The sequence below is a fragment of the Sinohyriopsis cumingii genome, chromosome 1, assembly GCF_028554795.1.
Source record: "Sinohyriopsis cumingii isolate HCF-2022 chromosome 1, ASM2855479v2, whole genome shotgun sequence".
Lineage (NCBI taxonomy): Eukaryota > Metazoa > Mollusca > Bivalvia > Unionida > Unionidae > Sinohyriopsis > Sinohyriopsis cumingii.
The window spans coordinates 58,366,371-58,382,130 of record NC_142961.1 but is presented as its reverse complement, the minus strand read 5'-3'; the positions used below and the strand labels follow the sequence as shown (position 1 = coordinate 58,382,130).

The window sequence follows — 15,760 nt, the reverse complement described above, 5'->3', positions numbered from 1 at the left end:
GTTAAGATCGCAAAATCGTGTGCTTACCAATACACTGACCATCTGTCTTACCCCTAAAGTGGATCCATACCAATGACATGCACTCATCCACATAAACCGTCATACGAAACATAATCATCCTTCGTCAATCTGTGTAGACCTAGTCGATGATAGAAACAAACCTGCTTGATGCTCTGACACACGTATGAACGTGTGGTCACCGCAGACACCGATGGATGGACTGACGTGATCGATTAAACATATCAAACTGTACAGGGATAAAATTCTTATTATTAAAACACTTGTTATAATCAGCAGGGGGACTTTTTTAACGGACTAAAGGGATTTTAAAATATTTATTTTGTCCAATTTAAAAAGAAACAAATAAAAGAGTACATATATTTGTTCTTGCCTGCCAGTTTTAAATGGGAAACCGGTTTTAAAATATTGCTTATGTCTACTTGATTTTCATGCCTTTTATTATGAGTTAATGAACTTTTACAATATTTTTCATTTCATATTGACAAAATCAAAAAGCTTCTAGCGTAGAATGATCATATATATGGTCTATCGTAGCATCTCGCCAAATGATAAAACAGCAATAAAAGATTGCAGTTTGTGGAAATATCAGCAAGTCAGGTTAAGATAGATGAAGCCAATGTAACCAATATATGTCAGCACGTGAGCGACGAAGGGTCCATTTTAGGAGACAATGTAACCAAGTTATGCCAGCATGTGAGCGACGAAGGGTCCATTTTAGGAGACAATGTAACCAAGTTATGCCAGCATGTGAGCGAAGGTGTTTTAAAGAGATAAAAATACAAAGATTAAAGGTATGAACAATTACACGTGTGCAAATCATGCAAGAAACATGATGAGATTATCGTTTTGTGAATATCTGTGTGCACATGAAATCTTTCATGTTATGATGCAATACGTTTTAGACGTGGAAACCTTACGAGTAAGTGAACTATGACGACAAGAGTAGAAAGGAAGTGGAGAACATTACTATTTCTTTCAAAACTGCGTCACCATCCCCACCCACAAAAACCATTTTTGAAGAGTTTCTTCGTTTCCTGGGCAGTTATTTTTTTTTTTTTTTTTTGCTTTCTCTTGTTTACAATGTTCCAGCTTGCTATGCACGAAATAAATAATATAAATTATGTTTAATATGAGGTTGTGATTTCATACGACAACTAAATCGCGGAGCAACATGCTTCGTCTCTTCAATCTTGAAACGAGACCAACGCTTTTTGTTACCAGTGTACAATACGTCGGTGTATTCCTTCAGTGTAATCTCCATACACATCTACACACTTTGTTAGTCTGGTTATACATTCATTCATTGCCATTATGTTTTCATTTTTGGTTTTTTGTTCATACATAAGAAAACTGCACATTCAACCACAGAATGAGATTCAGCCAATATTCATTTATATGGAGGATGTTGCCAAGTTTGGAAACTGTGCTCCTTCAGAAGTCGGTCACGATGGCGGATTTATGCACCGGATGTTATGGCGGATTAGATGGACATATTAGGCACCGGTGCGCTGACAGTAATGGTCCACAAAGTATGGCAATGTTTAGGAGACACCTTAATGTCCAGTGAGGCTAGTAGAGTCACCTCAGCATAATGTACATAAAACCCTCTTCACAGTCCGACTATGTGGAACAATTTGTTGTCTATGCTCTTTTCTTCCGACACAAACATTATTATTCTCTCTAGAGTCGGTTTCTGATCACTGTTTTCATATTTTGCGAGTAGTTGTTTTAGTCAGGCCGTTAAACCTAAAATCATCGCTATGGATTAAAAGCATGAAACGCTAATACATTCGCCCAACCAATCATCTTTTCTTGTAGAATCCCGTAAGTGATGAAGAAACAAAATGAGTAGGATGAATCTGGAGTGAGCAGGTAGAGAAGGGACAACGAAATCAACGAAGCAAGTTCTGTGAAAATTAGAATATCCGTTTCTGACCACAAGCCGAAAGAAGAGTACAGATATTTGTGTGTGTTCTGTATCAAGGTTGTCTGTCCTGAGTGATCTAACAATGCATCTATATTTGAACTTGATTTCAAAGTACGGAAGTATGCAGCAGAATTCCGTGATACACCCGATGGCAAATATTAGCAGAAGGCAGTAAGATGGCTCTTGTTGCCTGATACCACACGAAAGACTTGACAAAGCTATATTAATATACACAGAAACTGGGTAGGGACATAGCACATATTACAAGAGAAAGTTCTTTACATCGTACAGCCTTTGTCATGTTGGCCTCACACATAGAAAGATTTTGGGGTTCAATTGTATAGCAAAAGTTCTGCTCATGACAATTTGTGTCGCAGAAAAGAAAGCGTCCATTCTTTGATATGGCACTAGATTCGTCCGACGAATATGTCAAATCCCTCGAAGCTGGAAAACACACGACAAAACACACAATGGACACAAAAAGGTCATAGTCAGGTTGCCATCATTGTGTGCAACTTACGGAACTTTCCAGTGACTCGTTGTGGGTATCCTATTGGTGCTGGCAGACACCACAGGTACACTGCAGTACATAAAAGTACAGCGATATTGGGCCCAAGAAAATCAATAGTATTAACACTCTTTCGTGCGTTCCCCGGGTGTGATGTGACCTCGTTCTTTGCTAGCAAGGGCCGAAAATTGGGACGCATGGAATGTATTTATTGATATTATCGACGTATATTTGACACTAGCAGAAGCCCCAACACATATCCCTGACATCACTACGGTGCCACTTGGACAATTTGTGGTACTTTGACATGCTAGAATGAGTGGATTATGCAAAATAAATGAGGCAGACAGCATCTTTTCTCAAGAAGACCAGGAGCTATGGAGAATAACACCAACAAAAGCGGTTCTCAGATAAAATACAATGCGTGAAGCATATCAAGGAGGACATGTATGGAGAAACGCACCGCAAAGAAATCCAAACTTTAACAAAAAACCTTACTGTTGTTGGGAGAAGAAATGTGGGTCTCCATGAAATCAAAGTGGGTAACTGCTGGCCAAGCTAAAACAAAGTGCTATAAACTGATACATTGTAATTGTTAATAAGGCATGAAAAGTGTGGCTATAAAGTCAGCCTCAAGTGCATAAATCTAAGACTAGGATGCATTGAATTAAGTTAGTGACATGGTATACTTTTATAAAGTGGACATCGGCCATGTACAAAACAAGTATCGAAGTTTGCAATGGACATTTTTATATTGTGGAAGAGGTAATGATTAGTTGGCTTGTCATGTTTGATTATTGTTTACATAGTTTGAAACTTGTTTCTTTTTGTAAGTATAAGCACAGTTTCATAAAGAACCTTCATTTTTTACATCAAATCTGTCAGAAAAATCCGAGCGTGATTTTGTACCTTGTAGTTTTAATTAGTCTGAAAAAGTGTTTTATTTAGAGAGAACCAATTATATGTTTACTAAAACTAAGAGTTTTTATTTGCAACCATCAAAGAAGCAAAAGAGTTCAACAAATATCCAGAACTTTTCAAATACCCATGAAAGCGCTATAAATCAGTACCTTGCACGTGGATATATCTAGGCTTTAATAACAAAAACTAGTCCATGAATCGGCTCGATTCGCGGATTTTTTAACCTAAAATTATTTGCTGAATCTCACCTCCATTTATCCCTTGATGTTGACTCCCGCGTTTTTATACCTTCGTTTATCAGAATACTCCATGTGATTCAACATGCACAACTTTTGCTTGATTAAATGAAACATCATTAAAAGTACTTATTGACTATATACAGCACTTATATTGCGGAGACAAACTGTACACATCCTAACAGATCTTAAACGATGCATCTTCATTGATCTCTCCAAACTACTGAAAAGACGGAAGAAAAATGACTTCAGGATGTTGCCTGGGCTTTCATAATTCCTGCGACGTGTATCATCAATATATGAGCACTGCATGCAAGAAAACTCTGAGTATGTCAAAGCGTGCCTTGTATGCAAAATTGTCTACCTTGTCAAGCCTCTAATTGCTAGGCTAGTTTAGGTCCGGTCAGAGTTATTCACGTTTAGATACCGTCTCGATGGCGACAGGATAGGTTTTGTAAGTGTGCCGGTCTTCACAGATCAGAAGCAGCCGAAGGGCGTTTCAAGAGACTTCCTTCCTGCTCCTGCAGTTATGAGCCAGCCAACCACTATATACAGGATTTCGCCCATGATTCTTAGTAACTTCTATCGGACGTTATAAGTGAAGGAAACATATTATTTGCGAGGCACTCCATTACACCAAGGCAGCACAATTCATTGTTAAAATTGCTACATGGACAATGTTAATCACGTGCTTATAAGAACAAACGGCTGTATGCCTCAACTGTGACTTTAAAAAAAAAAAACAATGCACATCTAGTCCCACGTCAAAGAGGTTTCACAATTGTGTCATAAACCTTGTCGTATTTTTTAATGCAGTGTTTCCATGTTACTCTGGATACTTTTATTGCATTAGCCGTTTGGTGTTTGACGGTACATCAGCACACGAATGACCCATTAGGACAAGGGCAATGGAATAAAGCTAGTTGCCCGGGGATACACCATGTTGACATGCCCACAATATACATACATACATACATACATACGGACATACATACATACTGAGAGACGAAGTGAAAAACTAAATAAAGTAAAAGCAGACTAAATGCAAGCAAATTGAAATAAATTAAGATGATTAACTTTTACATTAATCGCAGTGAAACGTCCAAACACTTTTAAATCGAATGTGTTTGACTGAGGTTATCACAGACATTAGTGGAGAAAATAATTGTTAAGTTTTGTAACTTTTTAAATATGAACCAATCGAAACGAATGCACTGAGAGCACAATACAAAATAGGCTTTTTAGCAATCCACAAGAAGCGGAAATACGTGAACATGCGTACTTTTCATCTTTCTCCATAATTTGCAAGTGGTGATCAAGGTGTTATAGAACTTTGATTGTTTTGCTTTTTAAAAATGTTTGCTTTGACAAATCGTCTTCCTTACGATTGGCTGCCTGGTGGACTTGAGGCCAAATTGATGAATGTGAGGGAAGAAGAAATCCGCACCTTTCCGATCAATTTCTCCTAATTCATAATTGACCCTGGTGCAGATAACATACATTACGCAGAAATAAATAGGTTGGAAACGAAGCATTGATTTTAACAAATCAGGTAAGAAACGTGAATGATAAAATTCCGTGGGGAACATGAAGTCGTATTATTCAGCAACGTTAAACTAATGCAGCAGCTACTTTAATTACATTTTTTTTTTCTTCTTTTATTTCTTTTCCTTCTACTACAAGTATTGCTATTAGTAAAATTGATACTACTTTCATTGCCATTACCGTATTACCACTACTTTTACTATCGGTATTTCTGCTGTAGCTGTTTGCTGCTACATTCGTAGATAATAACTTACGTCTACGAGCAGAAGTGGTAGGCCTAATGGTGTGGGTTGTACTAGTAGACACGTTAGAAGTAGTATTATCAGCAGTGGTACAATTACTAGTAGTAGCAGTAGAAGTATTAGTAGTGTGTGTGTGTGTGTGTGTGTGTGTGTGACTTTGCATTTTAACGAAGCCTTAACAATTTATCGTTACGATGTCTGCACCGAGGCAGTTTAAAGTGATGTCTAACACTGGGGCATCATGCCACAGACATGTTGCATCATGTCCCACCCAGTCACATTATCCTGGCACCAGGTCGACCAATCCTCACATTAGCCTCTTAATACTGAGCGCCAAGCGAGGCAGCTACTAGTACCATTATTTTAAGTCTTTGATATGACTCGGCCGGTGTTTGAACCCGCGACCTCCTACATCCGAGGCGGACGCTTCAACCAATTAGGCCACAGAAGCCATCAGTAATGGAAACAGCAGCAGTATCAAGTTTGAAATTACCAATTACTAAAGTATGAAAATACCGATTCTCAATTTTCTATTCATCCGTTATTACACGGGGAGATCCAGATTTTTTTCTTTCTAAGAGGTTCCACGTAGTAAACAGCGGTGGTACCTTCGTTTTTACACTGGAAGTGTACCACTTTTGCTAGAGGGCTGGGTGTAGGTGGGCGAGGCAATTGATTCATTATACAAAACAAACTTCAAATATGCCCATTATTATTATTATTATTATTATTATTATTTATGTATCTGAAGTGCCTGACGATGTTTAATTGGTTTATGCACTGTTACAATCCATTTAAACAAAAAACTTCGTTTTTAATTTGCAACTCAGAAGTCACGGAACCAGTGAATAGAGAGTATCATGGTGGCCAAATCAGAGCTAGGTGTTGACAGTGACGTCGACATACGACACGTATACCGGAGTCTCGATGCAGGAGAATACTTGACAATACTGAGAGAATTGATAAATACGAATAAATAGCGTACTCTACACTCATGATGATGGGACCCGGGTTCGAATCTGTAGAGTATGAAATACAGTTCTCTAACCTATATGATAATATATATTAACCAAAGACAGATGAGATGCGATAGTCAAATTTATAATGTTCAGAGGATAAACTATACCGCAGAATCAGATGAAACATCTTGTGGAAACTCAAGACACCACCTTAAAGTGCGACAGATGTAACCGAGATTTTGGCATTCTAGTTGTACGATGGGTCTTGTCAGCCACAACAGATGTTGCTCGTCAGCTAGCTACCTAACTAGACCACACACACACACACACACACACACACAAATATAATATAATATAATATAATATAATATAATATAATATAATATAATATGTTTATACTAAGGTATCGTTGCTGGAATCAAATTATACCTCAAAGGCTGTGCTTTGTGAAGTTAGATCATGCTTACGAACCAGAATCTATATTTTGAGCTCCAGCCACGTTTTATTTAACACATACAAAATATTCAGTAACAATATTGCACACACGTAAAAGCGTTTCGTATAAAGCTCATTTGTGTGATCTAAAAGGATAAATGATCGAAATTTTCTTTGACTCTCCTTCGTCGAGGTGATAAAACAGTGGACTTGGGCTTGCGAAATCCCCGTCTGAGCGCCTTATCCGGCAAGATGGATACAGATTATTCGTACCTGTGTTCAGAATAGTTTTCGTGGTATCTCAGTTATTGAACACTGATTCGTTGGACCCGGGGCTCGATGTTTATCGGTATATTGATGGCATGATGGGGAAAAGGAAGGTGTTCCGAAATAAAGGTCACATTAGAGGACACTAAATTGTAGATGAGTCCTATACTAGCTAGGAATTATATTGAGTTACTGTACAGCAGGACAAACACTTTTAGAGTTTAAAGATCTGGATCGAAAGCTACTAAAGATTCCGTAATATCTTACCCTGCGTCTTTATTTCTTTAGCAGACTCCAACATATCAATAAGAAAATAATCGAACATCTCCACTCCGCATAAAATTCGTCAAGAACAAATTCCATCAACCCCATGACACGTGATTAGAAGTTTCGGCATTAAATAACCTACCTTGTGTTGCTATGCTGTAAAACACCGACCCAAACCACGGGATCAACTTTAGCAGTAATACAACAACACATTTAATAACTCAAGCACCATTACTTGTGTTTAAATTCATGAAAAGACACGAAGTTGATAGAATTGCGATAAACAATAATTGTCGTCATATTTCTCATTTCTATTTATCTGATACGTTTTGGACTATGAGATTATTTCATGCGTTTTTGATTATATGATTATTTCATATGTTTTGGACTATGAGATTATTTCATGCATTTTTGACTGATTATTTCATGCGTTTTAGACTACATGATTATTTTATATGGTTTGGACTATGCGATTCTTTCATGCATTTTGGACTATATTTTTATTTTGTACGTTATGGACTTTGCGATTATTTGATGCACTTTTGACTGATTATTTCATACGCTTTGGACTTTGCGATTATTGTATGCGTTTTGGACTATGCAGTTATTTCATACGTTTTGGACAACGTGATTATTTCATGCGTTTTGGATTATGTGATTATTTCATGCGTTTAGGATTATGTGATTATATCGTGCGTTTTGGACTATGTGATCATTTCATGGGTTTTGAACTGTGATTTTTTTCATGCGCTTTCGGCTATGTGATTATTTCATGCCTATATTTAGAATATACCGATATTCGGAATTTCATACATTAATGTAGATAAGATCTGGGTAACCAAATGATTTTATCTTCTGGAAATGGGGTTTTAACACGTAAGCAAAACTTACTGAATGTTGATGAAAAGAAACCGCCTACAACTTTTTATCCGTGCATTGCACATCGAACTACTGATATATATGCACATAAGAGGCAAAAAGGAAAGACTAAACATTGTGTGGGATTGGCCATTTCAGTTGTTATGCAATCTCATTAGTACCAAACCACCTTAGCTTTTCACACTATATTGTCATAATATCTAAACGTTTCTTACAACTTTTAGAATAAGAATCTGACCGTTCTGAGTGATGATTGGCTTGAAAATATCATACGGCAAAATAGCACATGGTTAGCCAGAAATACTTTGGATGGAAAAAGTTACCTATTAACATTCTAATTAGAGGACTTGATGATGTCTTTATTTCACTTTCTTTATTAGTTACTGTTATTTGGGGATGGTTATATTTCTTGACATTACGAGTACTTCTTTATATGAAAATCTTTCTCAGGTACATTCAATAATGATTGACATAAATAGAAAAATGTTGTATCGGACAAGAGCAATGTAAAGAGAATAGTGCACCCGACAAGAATGTCCTGGCTAAACTTCTGGGTGTGTAGAATGATCGAAATCATCTCAGTCGTTCACGTTAAATGGGAATGTGCTGAGCTTACGTAGCCCTTCATTGCATTCTCTGGGAAGTTCGGTTTTTGTTACATAGATTAAGAAACAAAAGTGTGTTTTTAATTTTATGTTCCTACGTTTTTAAGATAGCTTGACGCTAACAGTTGCAGTGTTTTCTTTGCCTTCTTTGTTATGCTCAGTTTAAGTCGGGTTACCAACTTTTTCTTGATTTTGATTTTTTTGTACCTCATCCATGTATTTTTTAATTACGACCCTCATTCTTTCTATTTTCTAGACGTCATAGCATGTATGTTCATGAAACTTAATCCTTGAATTCACTTTCATCGTTTGTTATCAAGCTGCAATAGTCGCGCAAGAGTGTCACTTTTTAAATAAACTGTCACTTACAACTATTACTATATAAAATACTCCCATTACGACAACCGGCTTAAGAAAATGTATTTTTAGATTCTGAACTTAGGTACGAACCCGAAAACAGCCTTGTTAATGAATGGTGGAGCGATACCTTCAGATGTAAGTACTGGACAATTGGTTACACTTTTCAATAAATATGTTTTAGTAATGAGTAGGCGTTCTACACTTTACTGGGCGTAAAACATAATAAAGCGCTTACTTACTATATCAGTAGTCTCTATAGTATCCCACCTTTGCAGAGTTTCAGGAGTTGTTGTTTTGTTTGTTTGTAGTTTGGTTTGGTTTTCCTTTTTTTGGAGGGGGGGGGGGGCGGGGAGGTCGTTACAATTGAAATGAAATGAATGTCGTCTATTCCGGCATTGTTCTAAACTTACAAGTCAGTAGCGGTATTCCTTTTCATGGTATGCGTAGTTGCAACATCTGTACATAGAAAGTACAATAGAAGAAGGAAATAATAATGACACCCACCCACCCCTTTGGCCATAGTCTTGCTGCAGATACAGGCACATTCCAGCAAAAAGACGTTGCATTGCCTGGGATAATTGCAGTGGGATCCACATGTTCTTTCCCTCCAAGCATTCAGGTACTGGAGTGCCATGCTCAGAGCCTTGTATCGTGCTACTTTTCTCTAAATGTGTCCTAGTAGTTCATTATTTCTCAGATAATCGATGGGCTTTCCGCGGGGTTTCCCAGAACAATATTTTGCATCAGGCCCGCACTCTTGCTTAATAGATTTAGACTTCCGAAGCGTGAATTTCATTTCAATTCTAGCCTTCTGGGTCCCTAAGGACCAAACTATTGTACGGGACGGTTTGCGAAACCCCTTATGGAAAATAACTTAATGCCTGCAAACGATACATCTTTTATCACTAGCTGATCTAATATTTGATTTTCAAGGAAAACCAAGCTTTCCCTCCCGAAGGACGATGCATGAACAAGAGTGAAAATTTATATAAGATATTAATGCCTGCAGTGCAAACAGAATGTTGAACCCTTACACTGATGGGACGATACGAGTAATTGTATCCGCCACTCAAGAATATATCCGCCCTCATGTAGCTTTTATTTATATGGTGTTCTCTTTTAGCTGGGATGTAGTTTCCTTTAAAGCGCACACAGGATCCTAATATAGATACGATTACAACTCGTCAGTTTGAAAATATAAATGCATCGATGACGCTTTTGATCTGACACCAGTTTATCAGCCTTGGGACAGCCCGCATGCAAATGAAGCAATTAGAGGAATAATTTAGGTTATTTCCCAGTGGTAACAATTTAGATGGGCCAATCGTTTATTCATATCTAGCTCACGACTGGCACGCATTGATTTCGATAAATACTTATATAAATTAAGATTATAAATGGTACGCATTCCGATATGTTATGATGTGAGAAAGTAATTGGACATGAGGGAAGTTTGAACTTCAGCTAGTGAATATTAAAGCATCTGTTCGGCATACCGGAACAGTTTGTCTCCTGATGGGGTTCAAATATAATTATGCCACAAATAAATCTAAGGACAACATTAATCCAGACGTCTTAAGCGTAGGACCTTCCCCGAAATAAAAATTGAAGCAGCAGGGGACATCAAGGTTAGGGAACTGAACTTCAGCTAAACAAAAATAAAATAAAACTTCAGCTGTATCTTCATGTTCATGCCTGTCACTAGAAGCTAAAGTTTGATACACTCTATATGCTGTATAATGGCTTTAAAGCTTTTGTTCATAATTTGTACTCAAAACGTTTCGAGGATGCCGATATAATTTCGACTTGGAGATGTTTTTATCTGCAAGCATGTGATTAATATTTCGCTCTTTTAAGAGAGAGAGAGAGAGAGAGAGAGAGAGAGAGAGATGAAAAGTAGCTCAAAGGTTTGGGTTTTCCGGAGCATGCGACATCTATTTCACTCGAGAAAACTATTGCCATACGGAGAGGCTAAAACAAAAACAGGAACATATCAGCTGCATTGGAAACCACCTGATAATCCACGTGGTAAGTCTTCTCATCAAAGCACATATTTGATACTCTATGTATATAAATTTATTTATTTATTTGGCCAACACTATTTCAGCAGAAATTATTTTTTGTTTGATTTAATAATTGCTAGTTTTTTCGTTTTTGGCCTTATTAAATTTCTTTTTTATTAAAGTTATTTTCGTAAATAACTTGTATACAAATCAAAGGCAGCGAGACGTACGAAGTGAGTATTTATTCGAATATATAATAATCGCCCCATTTTGCCAGAAGATATATAATTAGGTCGCCACTATAAAATCATCGTCCGTTAATGAAAAATCTTTAGAAATAAACTTTTTTGAAACAAAAAGAAATCATTCTTGTATCTGTATTGTATTCATTTTTTCTGCAGTTATGACAGATGATGTACTTTTGTGGAGTCTTACGTTGGTTAAGAGTTCGTGCAAAATTTGATCAGGATATTGTTTCAGCTGTTTTGGCCTAACGCTTGAGGCATTGGGAATCACCAAAGGTACAATATTTCTAAACAAGATGAGCAAATAGGATCGAGCATACACCATATGTTTACACAAAGTCCACCATGAGCTGTTCCAATTGTTACAGATCGCTCTTGCATCTAGCTGCTGGTTAGAAGTTACGTTATTTCAGAATAAAGGTCCTTTTTTTTAAAGTTGTCATTACTAAAGGTTGTAGACATTATAAAAACTGTTTCAACTTGGTACCAAGATGGTGGGTTGATACTATAGCAAGGGACTGCTAAAAGTAGAGGTAGGGCAGACTGGCTACACAACTAATAGGCCCAGAAGACTTGGGTCACAAAATCAAACTGGAATCGATATATAAAATGGGAAGATTTGCAAACTTGATTTTCCCTCTTCTAAGCAGAACTGATCCTGAAGTAAAAATTCCAAAATGCACGCAGACCTACTAGTGATAATTTCAGGGCGTGGTCTCTCCGTATAATAATGAGACATTCCTCATTTTCAGCTCCAATAAGCGATCGATAATTTGCAGAATAAATACAATATATTATGAGCAAAATGCCACCAGTCTTATATCCTTTCGTTAGTAAATTAAAAAATCCGACATGGACAGATACTATTTAATGGCCAGAATAAGCGATACCCATGGAATCGCTCTTTTGCCATATAAATATAAAATCTTGTTTACACATTTCATCAGAATGACAAGCATAATATATGTATAGATTTGAAGGTAGATACATACATGCATACATACATACATACATACATACATACACACACACAGACACACACCCACATACATACATACATACATACATACATACATACATAATACATACATGCATGCATGCATGCATACTTAATTAGCAGGTATAGAGAGAAAAATATATAGATTGGCAGACACACAGAGAGACAGATAGGTAGGTAGAGTAATTGACAGGTAGACAGAAAGTCGGATAGACAGATGGACAAATGGGTGAGTGGATAGAAAGATAAATCTGTAAGAGAAGCAGTCGTTAACTGAAAACTGGAAAAAGTGGGTTGTCGGTTGTTTTGAAGGAACATAGCCAACTCTCTTATGCGATACTCAAGACAGACAGACAGACAAACATACAGATATATAGCTATTATAAATACGATTTATAAAAATAAAGCAATCGTGTGTTGATGAAGATGACTTACTGTTTGTTTTGAAGGAACGTAAAGAACCTTTTGATCAGGGATTCCATTCTTAACTCCCTTCACAGGTCCTAAACGGAATCCCTTTGCTTTGACCCAGAATCTGAATTTTGAGTTATCCGTGGAAGATTCCTCTTCGCCAGTAAGAATGTTTACTATCCGCATATATTTCTTCCGTGTGACTGTCTTCGTCTTTCCGCTGTCACCATAGTTTTGAAGAGCCCAGGCATTGAATGTTTCATACATTTCCCTTTTAGTTTGTTCGGATATAGCTCCACTTGTTGTCTCATTCTCTTCCTTTACACTAGACATAGTTATAGTGGATTTAGTTTTATATAGATATCTATATAAATTTACTTTTGACCCAGAATGATTTCTTTTGTAAGAAACTGTCTTATTGATTGAACACTCGTAGCACGGTCTAATGAGATTTTGTTAGTGTCACATACTACTTAGGACAAACACTATTCCAAGTCGGGCTCTGCTCCGAGTTTGTGAATAGGATGTACAGAAATCCTAATAACTCTCTACCAGGAATGATATAAATATACAGCAGCACGCGCCTCGCCCTAATTAGTACGTTTACGTTGCTGGGACAAAGGTATCGACCAATCAGAGCCACGGATTTCGCCTGTCCCATCGAAGAAGTCACGCGCGCTAGATACTCATTAATATGCATTATCCTGCTTTGATTTGATTCCAGTGAGAAACACAGGCAGGAGGGATTTGGAAAAGGGACAGAAGAGCGCTAAACAGATAATTTATCGTACACCTGTCAACGGAAAATAGTAATTACCGACGTATAGATTTCGATAGCATTGGGATAACCAGTGGGATTTTAGCACAACGAACGCGCTTCGAACCCAGAATAACTGCAAATACCGCAGCCTTTATCGACAAGGGGCACAAAACATCATTGCACAATGTAAGAAAGTAGAATGATACAATGCGAAGTACTTATCCCAAACCTTTATTGTATTTTCTTCCGATAAAAGGTGTCATTTTATTTCTTCCTTTGAGCAAATATTGCTTTATTCTTGTTTTTTATTGATTGTTGTTTTCTTTTGTTTTTGTTTCTTTGCAGGGTTTTTATTTGATTTGACTGTTTACTACGAACCTACCATTTTATGACGAGGTACTAGAGCGTTTCGCTTAATTAACGACATAAGAAAGACTGTCATACTTTTTTCCATAAAGCCCGAAAGGTTAAAACTACCTGAGTGTTTTATTTCTCATAAATTACACTATATCTATACTTACGTGGAAAATAACTTTATAAGCTTACAGTTTTTCGTTCGTAAACATTTCTGAACATAATTTAAACAATAGCACTTCACACATTTTTCTGCTCTTTTGAGAGTTTTGTTCTTACACGAGCAAGATCTACAGAAATAGAACCACCTTTTTGCACGAAAGCATTTTTGTGTAAAATATATCAGGAAAATATCAAGCACTTTTGTTTTTTATTCCGATATAAATCTGCTGTGTATCAACATTAAATATGTGTATTCAAAAGGGTATATATCACATATATTTTACACGTATGCCCCATTATTGTTATTAACCTATTTTCACTTTCTTAAAAGTAGGAAACGAAACATATCATGAACTTCAAACAAAATGCACAAGAACGGAGTTCTTGGTATCACAAGGATTATATATAAATCGTTTTGATGCACTTTATAGCTTATCCTCTACTTCTACCCCGTTACAGTTACAAAGATGTGCCAAGAAGCGATCAGTCATGGAGCTAAAACAGAATTTTCTCTAGGCTTATTCTAAGTTTAAAGTCAAAAACAAAGAAGGACATACAGAAAAAGTGTGATCGAAAGACGTTGTACCTGCTTCAGCTATTTCGTCAGCAAATTGAATATTTCATTATTGCATGCACCCATCTATGTAATCTCTTTCGTAAATTTAATAGAATACACATAATCAATACCATACTAAAACAAACAATCAGCCAAAATAGAAAAAAAAGTTATTTTCTTTGTTTTGTGAATATTATTATGCATATTAACTTTGTATTGTATTTGTGTGGGGGGGAGGGGTTGTTTGTTTTTATTTTCTTAATGATTCTATGCTGTGTAGAACTATATGGTGTGCTCGACCTTGTCCAAAGTCGACTTAATTGGTGCACCTGGCCGGTGACATTTATATTTGTAAACAATACAATACATGGCTAATATCTCTCTATGAATATCGATTACATATTCAGATCAAAGTCAATGAAAGTAAACATGCTTATTTCTATATGAATGTAAGTGATCAGTTTTCAACTTGGATATTCCTAAACTTGCTGACAACTTTGATTGCTTTACTGACCTACATCCTGGGTCTACTCTTGTGTTTACTATTAACCTTGACATATAATGTTGTTTCCCTGAAATATTACTCATTACTGCCACAACATCTAAAGCAGAATCCGACTTATTGTTTTGTTCTCTTTGCACTCGAGTGAAAAATGTTGTAATTTAAATTAATTAAATTAATCGTTGGAAATACAAAGTGCTCGATAATATTCTTGGAACAAAACTTTATTTGTGAATTATCACTAATTCAGACAATATTTTAGATAACATTATTGTGATTCATCAAAAGACTGTTAGCATGTATCCACAGTCCATGCCTTAACACATTAGCACCTTCGAGACTACATGCACATCAACACATTCAGTATTCGGAATTTATTTAGTATACCATTGGAATTCGATTGGAACTTTAAACAGTCAGACTTGTGATAGAATGTTTAGGACATTTTGGGATTTAACTCACAATGATATAAGGTATTTTTAAACTGTCACTTTTATTTTAGGGAAATAAATTATCTATTACCAAGTTTAAGACTGTAGAGTTGCAACAATATAAGAGGAATATAATAAAGTATATTGTTGGAATTACATGATATCAA

At 36.5% G+C, this 15,760-nt stretch overlaps 1 protein-coding gene across 1 annotated transcript in view; it reads right to left on the bottom strand.

The window, feature by feature from the left end:
• The window catches only part of LOC149806933 (nucleolar protein 4-like), a 231,661-nt gene extending 218,308 nt beyond the window's left edge, over window positions 1-13,353 (bottom strand). Inside the window, exon 1 of the mRNA XM_089959904.1 lies at window positions 12,853-13,353. Within this exon, the coding sequence (XP_089816030.1) occupies window positions 12,853-13,161 (309 nt within the window). The 5' untranslated portion in view covers window positions 13,162-13,353. The remainder of the gene's footprint in view (window positions 1-12,852) is intronic.
• Between the last annotated feature and the right edge of the window lie 2,407 nt (window positions 13,354-15,760).